At 43.6% G+C, this 19811-nt stretch overlaps 1 protein-coding gene across 1 annotated transcript in view; it reads left to right on the top strand.

Annotated features, from left to right (window-relative positions):
* The window catches only part of Ralgapa2 (Ral GTPase activating protein catalytic subunit alpha 2), a 290311-nt gene that overhangs the window by 9432 nt on the left and 261068 nt on the right, over positions 1–19811 (top strand). The window contains 1 exon segment of the mRNA XM_052725986.1: positions 19369–19479. Coding sequence (XP_052581946.1) covers positions 19369–19479 — 111 coding nt within the window.

Raw genomic sequence — 19811 nt, 5'->3', positions numbered from 1 at the left:
GCTGAGGTAGCAAAGCCAGTCTCTTCTTTTTAGAGACTCAGATGTAGCTAGAAGACAGACTTGTCTTGAGGTTCTGGCCAGACCTTTTGGAACTTTGTTGCAGGCCACCATGCTCAGTCTTGTCCTTTACTCTTCTCTCTCCCAGGGCTCAGACCTGCTATAGTCTGAGGCCTCTATATGCCTTCCCTAGGTTTCCCTTGTCTCCCAGGGATTCCCCCCAGTCAGTCGTACATGTGTTTAACTCTGTCCACTTTCCAGGGAACGCAAACCAAGCACCTTCTCTTACCCTGTCAAGAGTTTTCCATCCTGCTGTCTAAAATGCTTCCGAGACAGGACGCATGCACGTATACACACACACCCACACACACACACACACACACACACACACACACACACACACACACACACACTCACACTATAGTTCTACATAAACTGTCTTGTCCTCTTGTCCTGAAATTATCTTTCTGCAAAATTCCTATAGCATATTTTACCTCTCATTGGACATTTATGCATTTTCTTTTGTATCATGCGTGCTTCTTGTGTTCTACCTCATCTTCCCACTAAATGATAGCTTATGGCAAACAAGGCAGCGTCTTGCTCATCTTGGTGCCTCTTGGTAACATACTTTTTTTATTTAGGATAATGCTACTTAGGTGGAGGATATGGTTCATCAGTTACAAACGTGTACCGCTTTTGTAGAGGACCAGAGTTCAGTTCCCAGAACATATGTTACTTAGCTCCCAACCTCCTGTAACTCCAGATCAGGCAGATCTCATACCTCTGGCCTCCGTGGGTACCCGCAGTCATGTGTATACACCCTTCAATAATTAAACGTAATAAAAATAAGTTTAAAACATTAAACATCAAAAAGAATAATATTAATTTGGCACTCTCTATGTTCTCCAGTACTGCCATGCTTTCATCCATGTTAGCTCATTTAATGCTCCCAAATGAAATTGAGACATGTTGTAGATAAAATATAGAGAAGATAAGAACTTTCTCTAAAGCTGTGTAACCAGAGGTGTCTGAACCTAAGGCAGATGGTTCTAGAGTTCCCTGTTCATTTAGCAGCTGTGTGTCCATCATAGCTCTGTGGCAGCAATGTGTGCAGCATTAGGGAGACCAGGGTTTGCTCTGTAAGTCTGGATAAGTGAGTTTAAACAGGAACAGATAATAACTTCAGAATGTATAGATTTGAGTTGGGAGGTATCTAGCCGTCTATGTGGATATTTTAAAGACTTTGAGAGCTTTCCTGTCCTAAAGATCACTTTTACTAGTGAGAGAATTCCAGCATATATTATTTAAGACTGTGAGTTAAGGATGATGGTTCTTCCAGAACAGTGCTTTAACGTCCCTTGGCATTGGTGCATTTATCATCAGACCAGGCCCTGGTGCCCAAGGAGAGTAGACAGAAGAAAGGGGTGTTTCTGTGGACAAAGGGGACAAATAGTCCATGTGGATAAACCATGATGAAGGCTAGTGAGGAATGCCTCGGATAATGCTCATGGCAGCAAAATTGAAGAAGTATTATTGTCAAATTTTAAATTTGCAAAACTCAAAACTGACTCTCCCCTTGCCACCAAGGACCTTTTCTAGCTCTAGAGAGAAAAAACATTTCTTCACAGTGAAATAATTGAATAATTGATAGCATTTTCAACCGGTACAGAAGAGAGGGCAGAAGAAAATGCTTTTAGGGAGTAAATTAGTTTATTTCTGTCTGCTTGTATTTGTGACATAAACCTCTGTCTTCTGTGGACTTTATCTGATAAGATGAGGGTGTGTTTGGACCAGTTAGGCCTGATGTACTAGAGTTTACACAGAACTCTGAACTCGGAAGCAGAGGCAGAATGTCTGCATTGCTTCCTCAGCATGTGTCTTTATGTATCATATTGCAAATATTTATTTTGGAAAGAATATTCCCATCTATTTCTTGTGCTTTAAAAATGAACACATATACAAATAGATCACCTTCAAATGAAATCAAAAGTAAATAACATAGTGGAAAAATATGTCAAATTTGTAAGAGGGGAATTAGTTATAGCTTCAGTGCATAAAAACTACATATTAATGAGAAAAGTTATATGTCACAACCAGAGAAACGAGCTATAGCCATATTTTAAATGTCATATTTTACTAATAATCTAAGATATATAAACTTAAATATATTACCACTTACCTACCAATTATCAAAATTGTTGTCTTCTACTCCAATAACATACATTTGAGGTCTCTAATATACATTTGATAAGACTATAGTTTGGTGTTGTCTTTCTAGAAAATAGTTTAATATGTATCAGTGATCTTCAAAATGTATATATTATTTGGCCCAGTTTCCTCCTCCAAGAAATAAACTTGCGATATTTAAAGCTCATTCTATTAAGATACCTGTTGCCACATTGTTTGCCTGTTTATTTTGTTATTGAAGCGAAGTTCACATCACATAAAATTGACCATTTTAAAGTGACCGGCTCGGTGGCATTAAATACTCTTGCAATGCTGACAATCACTGCCTCTAGCTTCGAAACTTTTTTTTGAGACAGGGTCTCTCTCTGTAGTCCTGGAACTCACTGTCTATCCTGGGCTGGCCTCCATCTCACAGAGATCCTCCTGTCTCTGCCTCTTGAGTGCTAGGATTAAAGGCATGCACCACCATGCCTGGCCTTCCAAAACTCTTACATTAGTGGGCAAAGGAGCCCTGTAGCCATTAAGCAGTCACTTGACTGCTACTTGTGACTATCTGTTTAGCCTGACAGGGTTTTTTCATTTTTCTTTATTTTCAACCAAAAGATGTGCTCCGCATTTATACCAGCCAACACACAGCAGTACCAGCTGAAGGAAGGGACTGAGTACCCACATGGTGGTGAGTCAGTGGAAGGGCACATTTGACCTTAGAAGAGGCTGGCCACTGGGATGTAAATGGTGTCCAAGGCATTCACTGCTCACACCCACTCTTTTCTCATCTGTCCTCTGGTGAAATAGTTAATCTTCACTCAGTTCTGGGTTTGTTTTTATTTTCTGTGCTTTTGTTTTGTTCTCAGACCAACTCTAGGCACAGGAGAGATGATCTCTGGCTTCGCCAGCCTGACACAGCTCCAGAGCTAGTGAGTCATGAGAAGAGTTCAGCTGTTCCCCAGGGATCTACCCAGTTCCCGAGAGCCTCTCTGATTGGCCTTACCTGGGTCACTTCCCTTTCCTGTGCCAGTCACTGTGTGAGGGAACTAGGGTGTTCTGAAGAGTTAGGCTGGTCAGTTGTTCTCTTCCTAGAGATGGAACCTCAGGTCTAGCTCCGTTATACATGCCTGCTCCAGACAGCACTGGCAGTGTCCCTCTTTCATGCCTATTTCACCACGGAGTTCACTAACTTTTGTCCCAAATCACTGATGAGAAATCCTTAGATGATATTCCGTAAATTCGACTTCAGACGTGGAAGTTATATTTAAGGAGCATTTACCTAATTTGAGGGAAGTAAGACACTGTCTTCTGAAGAAATAGATTTGAGCACTCTAAGTCTGTCTAGAGTAGAGGATCTCCATTGGTTTTTAAGTTATTCCATAGAGTGAGTGCCTAGTATTCACAAGACAAGGCGCGGCCCTCATAGGATTCCTGTTCTACTAAGACGAGACGGTATGTGAATAACAAACAAATTTATAATGTAATTTCAGATATTGCGAATAGAAAAATGGATTTTGGTAAGTGTGTGTGTGTGTGTGTGTGTGTGTGTGTGTGTGTGTGTGTGTATGCATGCCTGTGTAGGTATTGGGGTCAGAAGAGACTTTGTAGAGTGTTTTGATGAAGGCCTGAGTTGAGACTGTCTCAGTTAGTATTTTAGGGAACAGTAAATGCAAAGGGTTCAAATCGTAACTGTCTTGAGCTGCACCAGAGTCCCAAGAGATAGACTAGAGAAAACAACAGTGGAGAAAAGGAGCAGGGGTAAGGCCAGGTGGGGAGAGATAAGATAGGAACCCCCAGGGGGCAAAGGACAAGGAGCTGAACTCAGGTCAGGAATTGCTGTGGTTCCTGTTTGGATAGGAGACCTGCTTGAGTAACCTCCCAGACACTGGCTCTGTGACCACACACTTTCTTTGGCTTGTCTGTTAGTTATTTTTCTATTGCTGTGACGAAACACCATGGCCATGGGAACTTAGAGAAGGAAGGGTTTATTCTGGGATTACAGTTCCAGAGGGATAAGAGTCCGTGACCATCAAGGCAGGGAAGTGTAGCAGCAGGCAGGCGTGACGACTGGAGCTGGAAGCTGAGAGCCGAAGCATGGACTGAACTGGGAATGGCACATGGCTTTAGAAACCTGGAAGCGCATCCCCAGTGATGAATTTTTCCCAGCAAGGACAGACTTCCTAAGCTTTTCCAAACAGGGTTAACAACTGGGGACCAAGTATTCAAATGCCTAAGAATATGGGGGGCGGGGAATCTCAGTCAAACCACCACAGTTTACTTCATGAGGAGTCAAATCCTTTGTCCCGATTGGCAGTGGCTAGAGACAAAAGAGAAGAAAGGAAGGATGGCGTTGGACAGCTGAGTGCTGTAGAAGCTGTGGAATACATACTGTGGAGGAAGCTGGGGACACAGTGTGTGTCCTTCCTTACTCTGCAGGACCAGTGATGAGGATACAGGCTAGGTACAGTGTGGCCCACGGAGCAGGGAAGCTAGAGTACACTGGGCCATGTGCTGCAGCCCACACGGTGGACTGAACCGGTAATCCAGTAATAGGCAAAGGACAGGCATGCTAGAAAGCGCTGTAGACGTGATGGAAAGGGGGACAGGCCGGTAGCTGAAAATGTTTGTGGGTCAGAGTAGTAATGACACAGCTATCTAAATGTTGACAAAAGGCAGCAGCCACTGCAGGGAGGTCATTGCAGGGGTCCAGCCAAATTTTGAACTCCTATTTTCTGTATTTTGAGTGTTTCAATAAAATGACCTGAGAGAACTTTGACCTTTGGTTTAATATGAATTGTATTAGGACCCAGTGTCGCTGAGCCTTGGGTTTTTCTCAGATGCGTGGCTGTGGTTCAGACAGGGCTTAAATGGAGACAGAGACACACAGGTTCCTGGGCCCTAAGCTTGCCAACCACTGACAGCGTGGCTGGCGTGTGTTTTCTTTTGTCCCCTTTGTATGTACTGTAGTTCCTGTCCTATTGCTGTGAAGAGATACCATGACTAAAGCAACTTCTGAAAGCATTTCATTGGGGGCTTGCTTACAGTTTCAGAGGGTAAGTCCATGGCCTTCCTGGCAGGGGCATGGCAGAAGACAGGCAGGCATGGCACTGGAGCAGTAGCTGAGAGCTTACTTTTTATCTGCAAGTTGGAGGTAGGCAGACTGGGCCTGTTGGAGGTTTTTGAAACCTCAAAGCCCATCCCCAGTGGACATACCTCCTCCAACAAGGCCACACCTACTCCTCCCCAAAACAGTCCCACCAACTAGGAACCATGCATTCAAATATATGAACCCGTGGTGGCCATTCTCATTAAAACCACAAGTATGCTTTTAGCGGCTGCAGTAGCTTAAGCCCCTGTGATCCTCCAGAGGAAATGTTAGTCCACCCCAGCAAATCCATAAATGCTTGCCTCCTTCTTTGGAGAACAGCTTAATGGTCAGTGCCTACTCCTCTGCTTGAGGGCTACAGTCCTGTCTAAAGCCTTGCCTGTATCCCACATGCGTGCCTGAGTCTCCTGCTGTTTGTTGTCTCCAGGCCCAAGATCCCATCACCTTCTGTAGCATGGTGATTCAAAAATCAGGTGGCAAGAGGAGGTTAGTTACAGGAAGAGGATCTTATGGTAGACTTACAGAGCTGTCATTTCTGAGCCTGGACCATCTCATTAGCTCTTTATAGTCAGTGTTCTGGCAGAATAAGAAGTTGACTCATATGGTCTAAGGCTACCAGGTCTTGTAAATGAAGCTTGTGATTGGAAATTTCATCACCTTTTTTTGCATCCTAAGGTGTGCCGTGTTTGCTTATTTCCACTTGGTGCAAACTCTTGAGTATGACATAAGCAGTCTCTGGCTGCCCAGTTCTGTTTTCTAGTCTTTCCACTAAATTACAGACATACAACCTTTACTTAACAATGAATCTCCTTTTAGCAATTAGATCATTGCCAAGCATTCAGTGCAAGGTATGTGCTATTCCAAAAGTGCACTGTGTGCGTCGGACAGGGAATTTATATGGATTTGCTGCTTTTAGAATTGGCAAAGATACTATTTTATGTGTCATTTTGGTTAACTTTCCTTTAGAGTTGAGAAGTTGTGTTTTCAAGTTTGAAGAATAATGTGGACAATGTCCTGACTGCATAGTTGCTAATTTCTTTTATAGTAGTCCAGCTTTGAACAATTTATTTACAAAACATTGGGAAGCACTTTTTCTTTTCTTAGCTTTTTTTTTTGGGGGGGGCGGTGCTTACACATTTTATTTGCCTATTATGAAAATTTGAGTAATATGAGTGAGCTTGAGTGTAAAAAAATCTTTTAAAATTCTGCAGTCCCTTATCTATTGCTGGTATTTGGGTAAGCTTGCTTTCCTATTTGTGCATGTTCTCCTCTATCTCTTGCTCTCAGTTTTGCTCGTGAGTACACACACACACTCACACACACATACACACACACACACACACACACACACACACACACACACACACACACACACACACAGTGGCTGTACGGTGTTCTACTGGGCTCCCGTAACAAACTGCTACTACTGTGGTTTGTGAGTTTCAGGCTCTTACACACTGTCAGCAGTTTGTATGCCCAGAAAGGCTTCCAGTGACCAGGATAAGGGTCTTTGTTTGCTTGTATAAGGGACACCACAAAGGTCACTGATTTAGGCTGCTGACAGAACAAGAAGATCATTATGATTTTCTAGAGGTAAAGACGATCCTTGGGGTAGGCCACCCTTTTAACCTGTCCAGGAGGAACATCATTCCAATGTGTGCACACTGTCTCTGATATGCCCCTCTAAAATATGGGGTCTGGGGAGGTGACTCAGTGGATAAAGCCCTTGTCCTGCAGATCAGGGACTGGAGTGCAGATCCTTAGAATCCATGTCAAAACCCAGAACTAGTAGAGACTGGCTCTCCAGAGCAAGCTGCCTTGCTACCTTACCCAGAATTGGGGAATCAGTGATGTCTGGTTCTGTGAGAGGCCTTGCCTTGATAAACAATGTGGAGAATAACTTTAGGTGTCCACAAACATGTGCAACCATGTGCAACTGCACTGATGGGAACATATGCACACACATCTACACACCACACTCATACATACAAAGATGTAAAGTAAGATACTTTCTAGGCTTTTTTTTCTTCTGGATTTAGAAATGAATCTGGAGCTTATGCCATATCTCTCCTGTGGGTTTTGTTGTGGTTTCCAGATCTGCTTCCCTGTGCTCTCCACCACTCTTTGTCAGTGTGGACCCAGTCAACTGAGCAGGGAGCCCAGTCATGGGCTCCAAACCAGAGTGAACTGCCCTCCCTGACCCTTCTTCCTACAGCAGTAAAGACTCTCCCTGCCTCCTGTTGTTGCTCGAGGTTAATTGAGTCACCCTATGCAGAGCTGTTCTGTAGGCTATTATTATATGATTAATAATAGTTATTTGACAGACATTATTTGATGGCCTTCCCTGCCTTCTTCACAACTTTTTTGTTTCTTTAGCTGTTGAGAGTGGTAATCATTTAGGTTTTGCTTTGCCTGTCCTATTTCTGTCTCTAACATATCTCCAACACATGTGCTCTAAGCTGGCCCCAGTCCAGAGTAAGACAAGAGTATGCAAGTATGATTGCTTTAAGATTTCTGTGAGCTTTTTTTTCCCTTTCCTTTCTTGTATTTTCTTTTTTGTTTTTGAGGTGGGGTTTCTTTCTGTAACCTTGACTGTCCTGGAACTCGCTCTGCAGAACAGGCTGCCCTTGACTTTAGAGATCCACCTGCCTCTGCCTCCTGAGTGCTGGGATTAAAGGCATGAACCACCACCGACTGGCTTCTGGGAGCCTTTCAATTTGTACTAGTATTTATTTTATATTTTATTTCAGCTGTCTGTCTACAAGGATATTTTTGGTTGTAACTAAGAGAAAACTCAATATAAATGGATAAAAGGAATTTTCCCTTCTATATAAAGAGATCTTTAGGCAGGGCAGGCCAGAGTGAGATAATCTAGCTGTTCTGCAGTGTTGACAGCCCAGGTTTCCAGCCTCTCTACTGTGTCATCCTCACTGAGGCAGATTTGTGTGTCATCCTCACTGAGGCAGATTCTGAGTATCAGAATACCCAGAGCTATCCAGACGGACTGATATCCAGAGGCAGAAAAAAGCTGCTTCTCATTATGTCCCTTGAAGAATGATGAGTATTTTCCCAGTACCTCTGTCAGGCTTCTTCTGTAAATGGATCGACACTGTGCCATACACTTTGGTCCATGGTAGTCACTGGCAAAGGTTATGTTGCTATCACAGTTGGCTCAGTCACATCAGGCCCACTGCCTGTGCATGAGGTATAGGCTGGCCTTCCCAGTAGATACAGCTCTGGGAAGGATAATCCCTGTTAGGAAGAGTGAGGGGCTGTTTGTGGGGGTGGGTGGGTGAGGTGAGGGAACTGGAGAGAACCAACAGTGTCTGCTCCAGGCAGCTCTTAACATTTTAGTCTGAAGTGCTATGGAACCCTTATGGAAACGAGTTCTCAATTTTGACAAGTTTTTAAATACATACATACGTACATACGGGGGAATTTAAAACACTTAAAAGTATGTAACTAGGGTAACAGTAAAATATGACTATAATGTATGTAAGAAACAGAACTATCAAAGAAGCCAAAAGGTAATTTTTTTCTCCTGCAAATAAGATTATATATTGTATAGTTTAAGTCCCAACACGTCTCCATTCCTTCTGATAGCCCAGACTAGTAGAACTCAGGGTACATGTGTATTTCTCTTGGCCTTGGGAGCACTGAATATTGGCCAATGTATTAATAGTGGTAATCTCCTTAGAGCAGGACAGCAAAGGCCTGGTTAGACTAGGTCCTTCATTCAGTGGGTGGTCTAAAGTGCTTGTTTTGTTACTATGCATTATAAATCACATATGTATGTGCTGGACTTATTCTTTGATATGCATTAATTTTTGTTTGTCTACTGTTTGTGTGTGTGTGTGTGTGTGTGTGTGTGTGTGTGTGTGTGTGTGTGTGTGCAGGTGCCTGCAGAGGCCAGAAGAGGGTGTCATTCATATCCCACAGCTGGAGTTATAGGAGGTTGTGGGCCATCCAATGTGGGTGCTAGGAGCCAAACTCTGGTTCTTTGCAAGAACAGCAAGAACTTTTAACCACTGAGATGTCTCTCTATCCCCTAGTACAAACTTTTTTTTTTTTTAAAGATAGGCTTTCTCTGTGTAGCTTTGGAGCCTATCCTGGAACTCTCTCTGTAGATCAGGCTGGCCTTGAACTCAGAGATCTGCCTGCCTCTGCCTCCCAAGGGCTGGGATTAAAGGCATGCGCCACCACCGCCCGGCTAGTACAAACATTAAAAAAAAAAAAAAAAAAAACAGAACTTATGTACCTAGCACATGGCTTGACTTCAGATAAATGCGTTCATTTGAACCAAGGATGGACCAGATTCAGATTTATCAAGTGACGGTGAAGGAAGAACAAAAGGATGGAAGGGCTCAGGGACAATGAAAGGATTCTTCAAAAGGTGAGGCTGGTGAGATGACTCAGTAGGTAAAGGCACCTACTGCCAAGCTCGATAACCTGGGTTCGATCCCTGGGGCCCACATGAGGGAAGGAGAGAGCCAACATATAAGTTCCCCCCAATAAATAAAAGTGAAATTAAAAAAAATAAAAGATGGGCTGTGGAAACTAATTTGGGACTGGAAGGAAATGAAGACTTGAGTACACCATGGATAGTGACAAGATGGTAGACTCAAGATTTGACTCATGGACCCAGTAGGGCTGAGGAGTTGTTGGGATTAGGGTTCCAGGAGTGGGCAGGAAAGAGAAAAAAATGTCAGGGAGTGGGAGAATGAATCACTTGAACCCGAGGCTTAGGAGGTGGGTAGTAATGACCAGGTCTAGACTCTGGCTGTGGGTGTGGGTGGTAGAGGTGGAGTGCCTGACAACTTCATTAGGGATGAGGAAGCCAGGCATCATGCTGTGGATGTTGTAATCACCAATAATGAAGACAGGAGCCAGGCCCTACACTCAGGAGAGTGTACTGGTGTGAAAGAGACAGTGTGTCACTCCATTTGGGAGTGGGATCTATGATGTGATGAGCAGGAAAGGAGCTTTTTGTATATGTGAGAAAAGAAGGACCAGAATGGCTTAGAAATTGGTGTGTGTGTGTGTGTGTGTGTGTGTGTGTGTGTGTGTGTGTGTGTGTGTGTGTGTGTGTGTTTGGTGTTGGAGGAATTTCAGGGTGTGTGTTTGCAGGGTGGGGGAGCAGGGAAGTGCCACACTTTGTTGAGGCCAGATAACATGTGAGTGTAGGAGGAAGGCGAAAACCTCACCTGGTGACTGTAAGGGACGTGTTCTTAGGGGACTGCCAGGTTCCAGGCAGAGCTGAGGGGATGAGCTCTGTTAGAAATGGGGTAGAATTGAGATTTGTTGAGTTGTACTGGCTATGGTAGGTGGGTGGGCTGTTAGGGACCTGGGATGAGGTTTGGGGGTATCCAGACTTGGGTGGTGTTGGTGTCTAAGATGAGAGGCTTGTGAGAAGCCTGAGGTTCTCAAGAGATTAATACAAACCCGAGGAAGCCTAATGTTCAACTTGGGAATGGTCCTAGATTACTGCCTCTGACTGCAGCCTTAAGGTTTGGTGGGCAGTTATGGTTGCCATGTAAGGGAGAGGGAACAGGTGTCGTGAAGAGAACAAGGAGGGACTCCTCCTGCTCCAGTGGGTGGAGGGGATTAAGAGAGGAACCAGAATTATTTTGAATATATTATTAGTTAGTATCTGAGTGACTTTTGGGAAGTAATTGCATATCAAATATGTCTAGTGCCTAAAAGTAGATGAGGTTGGAATTATTGTACTGCTTGAGGATTTTGCAGAGATATGAAGTCTCATGTGTCACAAAGCATACTTGTGAAACAGACTTTGGTCTTCTGACGCTTAAAGCTTTGTAGACATTGTATTTGTGTCTGAGACTAAAACAGCTATGCAGAGAAAGAGATGAGAAACAGCAGGGAGAACTAGATGCAGAGCAAAGTTAAGAGATGGGGGTTGTTTTTGACCTGACTTTGATGCCAGCAACGGAAGAACTTGCTGTTGCTATTTGGATTTGTGAAACAGAACCCAGACTAAAAGTGGGAGTTAGGGCCAGATGTGGGCTCCTTTGTATGTTAAGCTCAAGGCTGAATTTGTGGAAGGTATGGGCTCACTAACAGAGTAGTATATGCTGGTTTTCTTTTTGAAATTCCTTGTAACTATTGTAATCAGAACTTTGGTCTTGTGATCCTTGTGTTTTATTTACTTTGAGAGATAAAGGAACTGATGCTTGGAGGAGGTACTTTTGTTTTATTTTTGGAACAGGGTCTCACTGTGCAGCCTTGGCTGGCCTGGAACTTGCTATGTAGACCAGGCTGGCCCACACTCACAGAGATCCACCTGCCTCTGCCTCCTGTGCTCTGGGATCAAAGGTGTGTGGAACCACTCCTGGTACATATTTTAATTTTTAAATAGTGAAATTTTGGTTGTATTAGCTCATTTGTGCCAAGATTGGGAGTATGGCTCCAGGGTTAAAGTGTTTGCTGCACAATTTGTGAGGGGTCTGAAGAACTCACATGAAGTTGGGTGTTGGGTTTATGTATAATCCCAGAATTCTTAAGGTGAAATGGGAGGCAGAGAGAAGACAGTCCCAGGAAGTTTGCAGGCCAGCTATCCAGAGGTAGGCATCAGGGAACATCTGGGAGACCCTGTCTCAAACATGTGACTATTGCATGCAGCAGGCATAAATGTCTTTCTGTAAATAAGTGGTAATAATTCATCATCTTAATTATCAAGCAATTTATTAAAAGTAAAAGAGAAGTTGTTATCAATTCATTTAAAAATCATATAGTAGCGAGCTTAGAAGCTTTGCTGTTGAACATTTTTCTAAACAGATATTTTTCTAATATATCAGACTTAATGTATAGACTTGGTGTATAGATATGAGCTAATTTTATAAAATGAATATTGACAATAGTTTAAGAGATGAACATATGCCATTATTTTGAAAATTAATAGAAATTAAATTTGAAAATTAATAGAAATTAATAGCTACAGAGTAGGTATTATTGCTTATTGTCCTGTTTTATTAATTTACTTTGTATTAAGTGAGATTGAGCATGTTTGGGATGGTTTGGCCATAGACTTATTTTGTATTTAGGAAAGAACCCCTCATCCTTTCTTTTTAATTGGGAATCCTTTTGACCAGTGTTGTAGGAAGTTTTGCTCTGATTTTAAAAATAAATCACTTTCTTGTTTGCTGTGGCCTTCAGGAATGCTTTTGTCTCATCCACAGGAAGGGATTAAGTTATCAACCCTCCCCAAATATCTAAGTTCTGCTGACTGGTAATTTATTCAGTGAGCATTTATTTAATGCCTATCCCTTAGGTGCCCAGAGACTAAACTCTCTCTGGAGATTGAGACAGGCAAGCAGGATGCACACCTGAAACCAGAAGGTGGGGAGCCAGGCTGGCTTCCCTTCCTCTAGCTGACTTGGGGAGATAAACAGAGCTTAGATAAGGGGCTGTGCCACCTTCCCTCAGTCCCTCCTGTATGGGGTGCTCCCACCAGAGCCTCGACCACATCTGTTTTAGGCCTTATTACTCTAGGCTCAGAGTCTAATTCTGACTTGCTTTCCATTGCATAAATTTATATTTCCATCCACATAAGCATTTTGTGTTTGTACATAGGCAGTACAGGAAACATATACTCTTTAGTTTTATATTTTTGGCTTTTTGAGACAAAGTCTCAGTTTGTATCCCAAACTGGCCTGGAATTCACCCTATGTTTCCTACTCTCCTTAAACTTGTGGCAATCCTCTTGCCTCATCTTTCTGAATGCTGGGCTTATAGGCATCATCCACCACACTCAGCTAGTATAGGAAACACTTTAAGAGTCTTCATATAGAGTCAGTTTTCAGGAATGGATTTCTCTTATAATAGTGATAACTTCAGTGGGTTTGTTGATTGGCCATGGAAATGCAATCATTCCTTGGACACCTTCTCCAGTTCTAGGACAGTAAAGCTGCTGAGTCTGGAAAGCTTCCTGGTGCAGAGTTTGCTTCCTCTCCTAGATAAGCTCCAGTTGTTTACCTGTGATAGCAGTTGACAGCACTTGACTCAGTGCACAGGAGGTACTCAGATGGACCACTTGGTGTCACGAGGAGCCCTCCCCTGACTCAGGCTAGGACAGGTCACTTTACAGAAAGTTTATATCAAGGTTACAGGCTGTGCTATTTGGGTGAGTTTGGCCCACTCTTTTTTTTTTTTACTTGAGGTGACAGTGTATTGCACTTGGGGGACATCTGTTATAGTTCACTGGTCCTCCCATCAATGAAGTTGTTTTGCACCCACTTTCTTCTTTTGCACTAGTATTTCTACAGTATTTCATAACAACCATTCTGACCTCAGCAGCTCCCAGGAGCCCGACATCAACAAGCATCTATTTTCTGCCCTCCTGATGTTGGTTCTGTACTGCCTAGGGCGGTTCTGCTTCTGACTGACTGTGGATTGTCTGGGGTTGGCTCTAGCCTCTTGGGTTGGATCCAGCTGTGCTCCTGTGTTTTCTCAGTTCTCTTCGATCACTAACTACCTCAGACTTTCCTAGCCAGTACTGTTCTGTAAGCCCACTTACTGAAGCAGGCCAGGAGATCAGCCTGAAATCACTGTGAGTGGGCAGTTTATAGGTGTGGCTGGGGGAACAAATAGTGCATGGCATCTTTACATCACAAAGAAAAGAGGGCACCTACATAGGCAATTGCTTAAATGTGAAGTTAGGATCATATAAGCCTCTAAGGCTAATATTGGCCAATAAAACAAATCACACTAGGCTTATCACTAGTGGCATATACTTCTGACAAAATTTTCAGCCTGTGTCTGCTTAGTTTATTGTACATTATTTTCCTTGTTCTCCTCCTCCACACCCCCCAACCCCCCATCATGTGTGTGCACATGTGGTGTATTTGTATGTGAACCTGTGTGTGGATACCCCCTTCTGTGCATGACCAGAGGTGGACATTTGGTATCTTTTCCTATTGTTCTCCACTTAATTTTCTTGAGACAGGATTGCTCACTTAAACTGGAGCTTGCTTTTGCAGCTAGACTGGCTAGCCAGCAAGCCCCCAGATCTGACTAATGCTAGGGTTATAGGTGTGTGTGTCATCTGGCTTTCACCTACGTGCTGGGGATCTGAACTCAGCCCTTAGGATTGATCGGCAAGCGTGCACTCACTGAGTCACCTCCAGTTTCCTTGGTCTCACCAAGTGTTTCTAAATGACAGTTGGTTTTGGTGAGTCACCATGAATCCTTCACTTGTCTATTTTCACTGTCACAAGCCCATGATTTTGATCATCTGGCCTTCAGTAATGTTATTCAGGGAATTAGACTAAATTAGAAAATGCATACACATGTGTGTCCAGAACTAGGTGGCTCTTAGCTCTGGGGTGTGGGTAAAGGAGGGCTGAAGGTCCTCTCTATCATAGAGGAGCTGGCCTTGAGCTCCCTCCTCTTCTTTTGAGTCCAGCTGGACTCCTGAGTGGACTGTAGGCTTCCCTTCATTTGGTACTGTAGGGATCTGCTGAAGCAAGTTCTCATGAAGCTATGTTTTTGACTCTCCTAACTAAAGAGTGCTCCAATTGCCTTTGAAAAGGATTATGTGTAGAAGGAGATGGAGGGAGAATTGTCCTGGCTTCATGGATATGCTTGTTGGCAGTATTTAGTGTTGTGTTGGGATTAGTACTATTTAATATGGGATGGTCTCATTAAGTATATGAAGTTCTGAGTCATTGAATTTGATGGCTTCATACATAGGTGAGGTTGTGTTATTTCTTCCTGGTGAGAGAGCTTTGCCAGAAACTAAGTAATTATAAAAGACAGCTAACATTTCTATGATGCCAATTGACACTCTACAAGCATTCTGCAAGTGCTTATTTTCTCATCACTGTGCAGTATAGGGACCATTGTTCGTCCTGTTTTTCAGATGAAATTATCTCATTTGTCTCAGACCCTGTAGACATAGTCTGCCTCAAAGGGTTTGCCCTTAGTCCTTGCTGTCGACTTCCAGCTAGAAGTGGAGAAAGAACTGTATAAGGAGTGCAAAGTTTGGTGTGCTATATAGATTATCTTTGAGATATAATGGGAAAGTAATGCAGTTTACTGGCTGCGTATGGTGAAGGGGAATGAGTAATTATGGGTTACTTCAAAAATTTAGAACTGACCTCAAGCTCTGCAGAGCTGTCTGGCATTTGCTTCCCTGTGGTTTTTTTGGAAGTACTCGGTGGAGTTGGCTGATGGTAATAAGACAGCATGCTAGCTTTCTTGTCAGACATGAGGATCACTGGAGGCCTCCCACCTGGCTCTGCCTTCTCCTGCCTCCTCCCTTTCCCTTCCCAGTCCCTGAAGCTGTGACCTGTCATGTTGCTCCTCACTCTTGCTGATGGTTGCTCACTCTGCTCTGCCTGCACATCTCCAGGGGGTCATTTCTTTCTTCTAAATTCCTGACCTGCCTTCTAGTTTTGATTTGAAGTCAGAGACTCAGGCAGGAACTCTCTCCAGCCTAACTTCCTAACTTGCTTGTTATTTTGGACAGGTCAAAGGAGATCATCATTTAAGGATGTTACCCACCCCCCACCCTGCTCCATCTACTTCACAGTGTTGTAGTGAGGGTATGCTAGAATAACTCATGATAATGTCTTGTAAAGCAGAAAGCAGACCATAATATATGCATTATTAATACCCCAAACTTGCCTGTGTGGGCTGTCTACTTCTTGCTTTGGTGCCCAGTATAGGCTTCAGCCCTGGTGCCCTGGCTGTTGTTGCTTACGTTCACCTGTTCATCTTGATGGCCTTGGCTCTTATTCTCTTTGAATTTCTAAGCACTTGGCAGAGTCCTATTTGGCATTGATAGGGCACAAGAAGTGAATGAATTAGTCAAAAAAGCCTGTCTATAAGAAAGTTTGTGGTAATAAGGTTCCCCCCTCCCTGAACAAACCTGTCTTTTATATCTCTTCTTAAAGTTGGTTTTGCTAAAAATACTTTGTTTTATTCCACACCCCCCTCCCATGCTAAATTCCAGTGCTTTCTGTAAGACCTATCTTTACTCTGTATTCTCTGGATCTTGGATTAGATGTGTAAAACATTTGATATTCAGACTTTGTTCATTCATTTCACAAATGGGGAGCCCAGGTCATTTCCTGGGGCAGAAGGGGCAGCAGTGAACCATGAAAACAGAATTTCTGCCTTCATGTAGTCTCTGTTCTAGTGAGGGTGCCAAGTGGTACAGATGTAACTGGATAAGTTGGAATTTTGGCTCATTTTAGTGCTATCTTTGATGAAGACTCCCAGGACAGTGAGGAGTTGTGAGCTGGTGTAGATAAACTGAGTGTGTTATTAGTGCTATGCCTGGCTTACTGTGTACTGGATGACCTTGAAGGCATCTGTTTGTCCTGTCAGTGAGAGCTTTAAGCTGTTATCGAGAAGAAAGACTGGGTGGCTGAGGAAGGGGTGGTTGCTGCCTGGCCTTTTGGCTTCAGGAAAGCATTGTGGTCTTTATGGAAGCGCCTCAGTCCTTGAGGCCTGTCTTTGTTCTGGTTGCTGGTATTTTGAATGTCTTGGAGAGACCAGGGGCCAAAGGATAAGGTGAGAGAGTTGCTGATCATCCAGTAGCCTTTCTGGGCTGGATTGATGCTCCTGTACCTGTACCTCCCTGTAACGGAGTAACTGGTTTCTCAGTGGCTTCCTGAGTCTGAGGCTCTTTCACTACAAGGAAGAAGGCAGGAGGTCAGATGAACAGTGCAGAGTGACACTTGAGACATTTGTGAATTCCTTTGAGGTGTTAATGGGTGACCCCATTTCTGAAGGATGAGGCCAAGCCAGCTATAGGATGATTTGGGAGTCAAGCCAGTATCCCGAGGGGACCCAAGGGGAAAATATGTTTGGGAACTTGGGGGACTGTAAAGATGTCACAGCGGGTAGAGGGTAGGGCCTGAAGGGGACAGTCAGTGCAGTGGAGGTGTCTATTAGGGATAACTGCTTAGAGGAGGTGCAGACAGGTTTGCCAGTGGGGTAGTGTGTTTTAGCTGACAGTGAGAGGTGACTGGGCCACCTGTGCTTAGTGCTCTGGCAGAAAGGGCATTTAGTGCCAGCCTTGCCACTGGGTTTTTAGCTGTAGTTAAAACATACACAGTCCTTCCTGCCAGTCTGTTTGCACCTCCACTGTGTGACTTTCACCCTGTTCCTCCCCTGTCCTGGGGCATGTCATACTGCTTCATTCCTCAGAGCATGCTGCTGACCAAATCAGGGCTTCTCTGTTAGATACAGTCCCTGTCCTCACAGAACCTACAGTCCCACTCATACATCACTAACCCCCCGAACTTAGCACAATATATGGTTGATATTTTCTTAAATCAGTTGACTAAAAGAAACACCCTACAACAGTCAATGATAAAATAATGACTACCACTTGTGTACTGACAAGCAGGAAATCCTGAGGTCATCAGAACATATATGTCATGTTGCAACAGGCAGATTCTGAGTAAGGCTGTCGAGGATTCCTAGAAAGACTGTGTTGCTCCTAAGAATGACAGTAGTCGAGCATGTAGTTCAGTTGGTAGAGAGCTTGCTTAGCATGTGTGAGACTCTGAATTCGATCCCTAGTGCCACATAAAGCCAGACATGGCACTAGAGAAGTGGAGCCAGGAGGATTAGAAGTTCAAGGTCATCCTCCACTACATAGGGAGTTGGAGGCCAGCTTGGGTTATAGACTTTGTCTCTAAGTAAACTAATACACAAGCAAGTGAGTAAGTAAATACAGAGATAAAAGAATGATAGCATTCATGTAGGCTGATATTACTTTCCCTGTGCCTGTTTTCACCAAGGTAAATTTGTCAGCTTCTAGGAGTCTACTGTTTGGTGGTGTTTTATTTTGGGCAATAAAAATAATATGAAATTGACCACTCATGTGAGTTTATAAACATCTTTGGAGCATTATTCTAAAGAACTTGTAAACAATTTTACACAAAAGGGCCTTCTATGGTAACCAAAGGAAGTCCTGTAGTTTGTGCTGTTTGATACTGTTAGCTGTATGGACTTGGGCATTGCAGTGAGTGTGCCACATGAGTTTACAGTATTAGTCAGGACTGCAAACACAGGGAATATTATTCTGTTACAGATTGATGGCACCGTAGGTTTCTTTGCTTAGTAATCTTTAGAATTTTGAGACTGTTTCTATTTCTTTTACATGTGTAATTCTACAGCATTAGCTCCAGTAATCAGGATCTTGTAAGGGCACAAACGATGTTACGGTCTTAGAAAAATGGGCAAAGGTTTGTTGAAAGTGGATAACCTCCCCAGCTTCGAGGTTTTTGCCTGGGCTGATCAGACCCCTGGGAAGAAGGAACCCCAGTGGGGATAGTAACTGTACCACTCACTTCTCTGGCATAGAGCTCCTGATCCTAGCAAAACCCTCACAACAGGAGCACTTGACCCACAGTATCGAGGGGGAGTGAGGGCGGGAAGGAAGGGGACACAGCCCAGTGCTGTGGCTGCAGGGTTGTATGGGGAGGACATGCTAGGTCACTTGAACTGGTTTCTCTTTTGTGCCTAGACAACTGTGGTGGTGGAGAGGGAGGAGAGGCTGATCTGTGTAAGACCTCCACCAGTTACTTCCTAAAAGGCCACAGGCCGATCCCTCTTTGAGGTCCCTGTCAGAGCTGCCTCTTCCATGAATCTCCATGCTTCCTTCTCCCTAAAGAAAACTCAGTAGTTCCTCCAACCTTTCAGCTGGTCTGGAAGTGTTGGCCCCATCAGTTCTGACCTCCTTTCCTGGGCCTCACTGGTGCCCAAGCATTTGTGTGGTGACTGGTGCCCTGTGCACTTAGGTGAATAAACAAATGAGAATACAGTTTTGTTTTTTCTCATGAGGGTGCAAGACTAGCTTTATTTTCTTTCATTTCTGAAAATGTTTGTGAATTTGTCCTTGAAGTTTGTTTTATTGATTTATTTCTTTTGAGACAGGGTCTCTCTGTAACAGCCCTGGCTGTCCTGGAACTCACTTTGTAGACCAGACTGGCCTCGAACTCACAGAGATCCACCTGCTTCTGCCTCCTGAGTGCTGGGGTTAAAGACCTGAGCCACCACACTTGGCTGTATTTGTGAATTCCAATAATGATATAAATGCAAACTTCTCTTTTCAGATAATGTGGATGCAAGCGATCTTAAGCAGTTTTTTGAGACCAACTATTCTCAGATATATTTCATCTTCTATGAAAATTTTATAACACTGGAAAATAGTTTGAAGTTAAAAGGTAAGCATTTCTACAACTCTTTTTGAGTACACAGGAAATTTCAGATGTTTATGCTGTCATGAGCCACAAGTTCTGCATTTTTTTTTTTTTTTTTTTTTGGTTTTTCAAGACAGGGTTTCTCTGTGTAGCTTTGCGCCTTTCCTGGAACTCACTTGGTAGCCCAGGCTGGCCTCGAACTCACAGCGATCCGCCTGGCTCTGCCTCCCGAGTGCTGGGATTAAAGGCGTGCGCCACCACCGCCTGGCAAGTTCTGCATTTTTAACTTTCTTTCTTTCCAGGCTTTGAGACATCACTCTGGTGGACTGGTTGGCATCTCTCTGTCCCTTGAGTGT

This window comes from Peromyscus californicus, unplaced genomic scaffold (assembly GCF_007827085.1).
Source record: "Peromyscus californicus insignis strain IS unplaced genomic scaffold, ASM782708v3 Scaffold_7__1_contigs__length_154581171, whole genome shotgun sequence".
NCBI classification, from domain to species: Eukaryota; Metazoa; Chordata; class Mammalia; order Rodentia; family Cricetidae; genus Peromyscus; species Peromyscus californicus.
The sequence above is the reverse complement of the archived record's forward strand: the minus strand, read 5'-3'. Positions and strand labels throughout refer to the sequence as shown.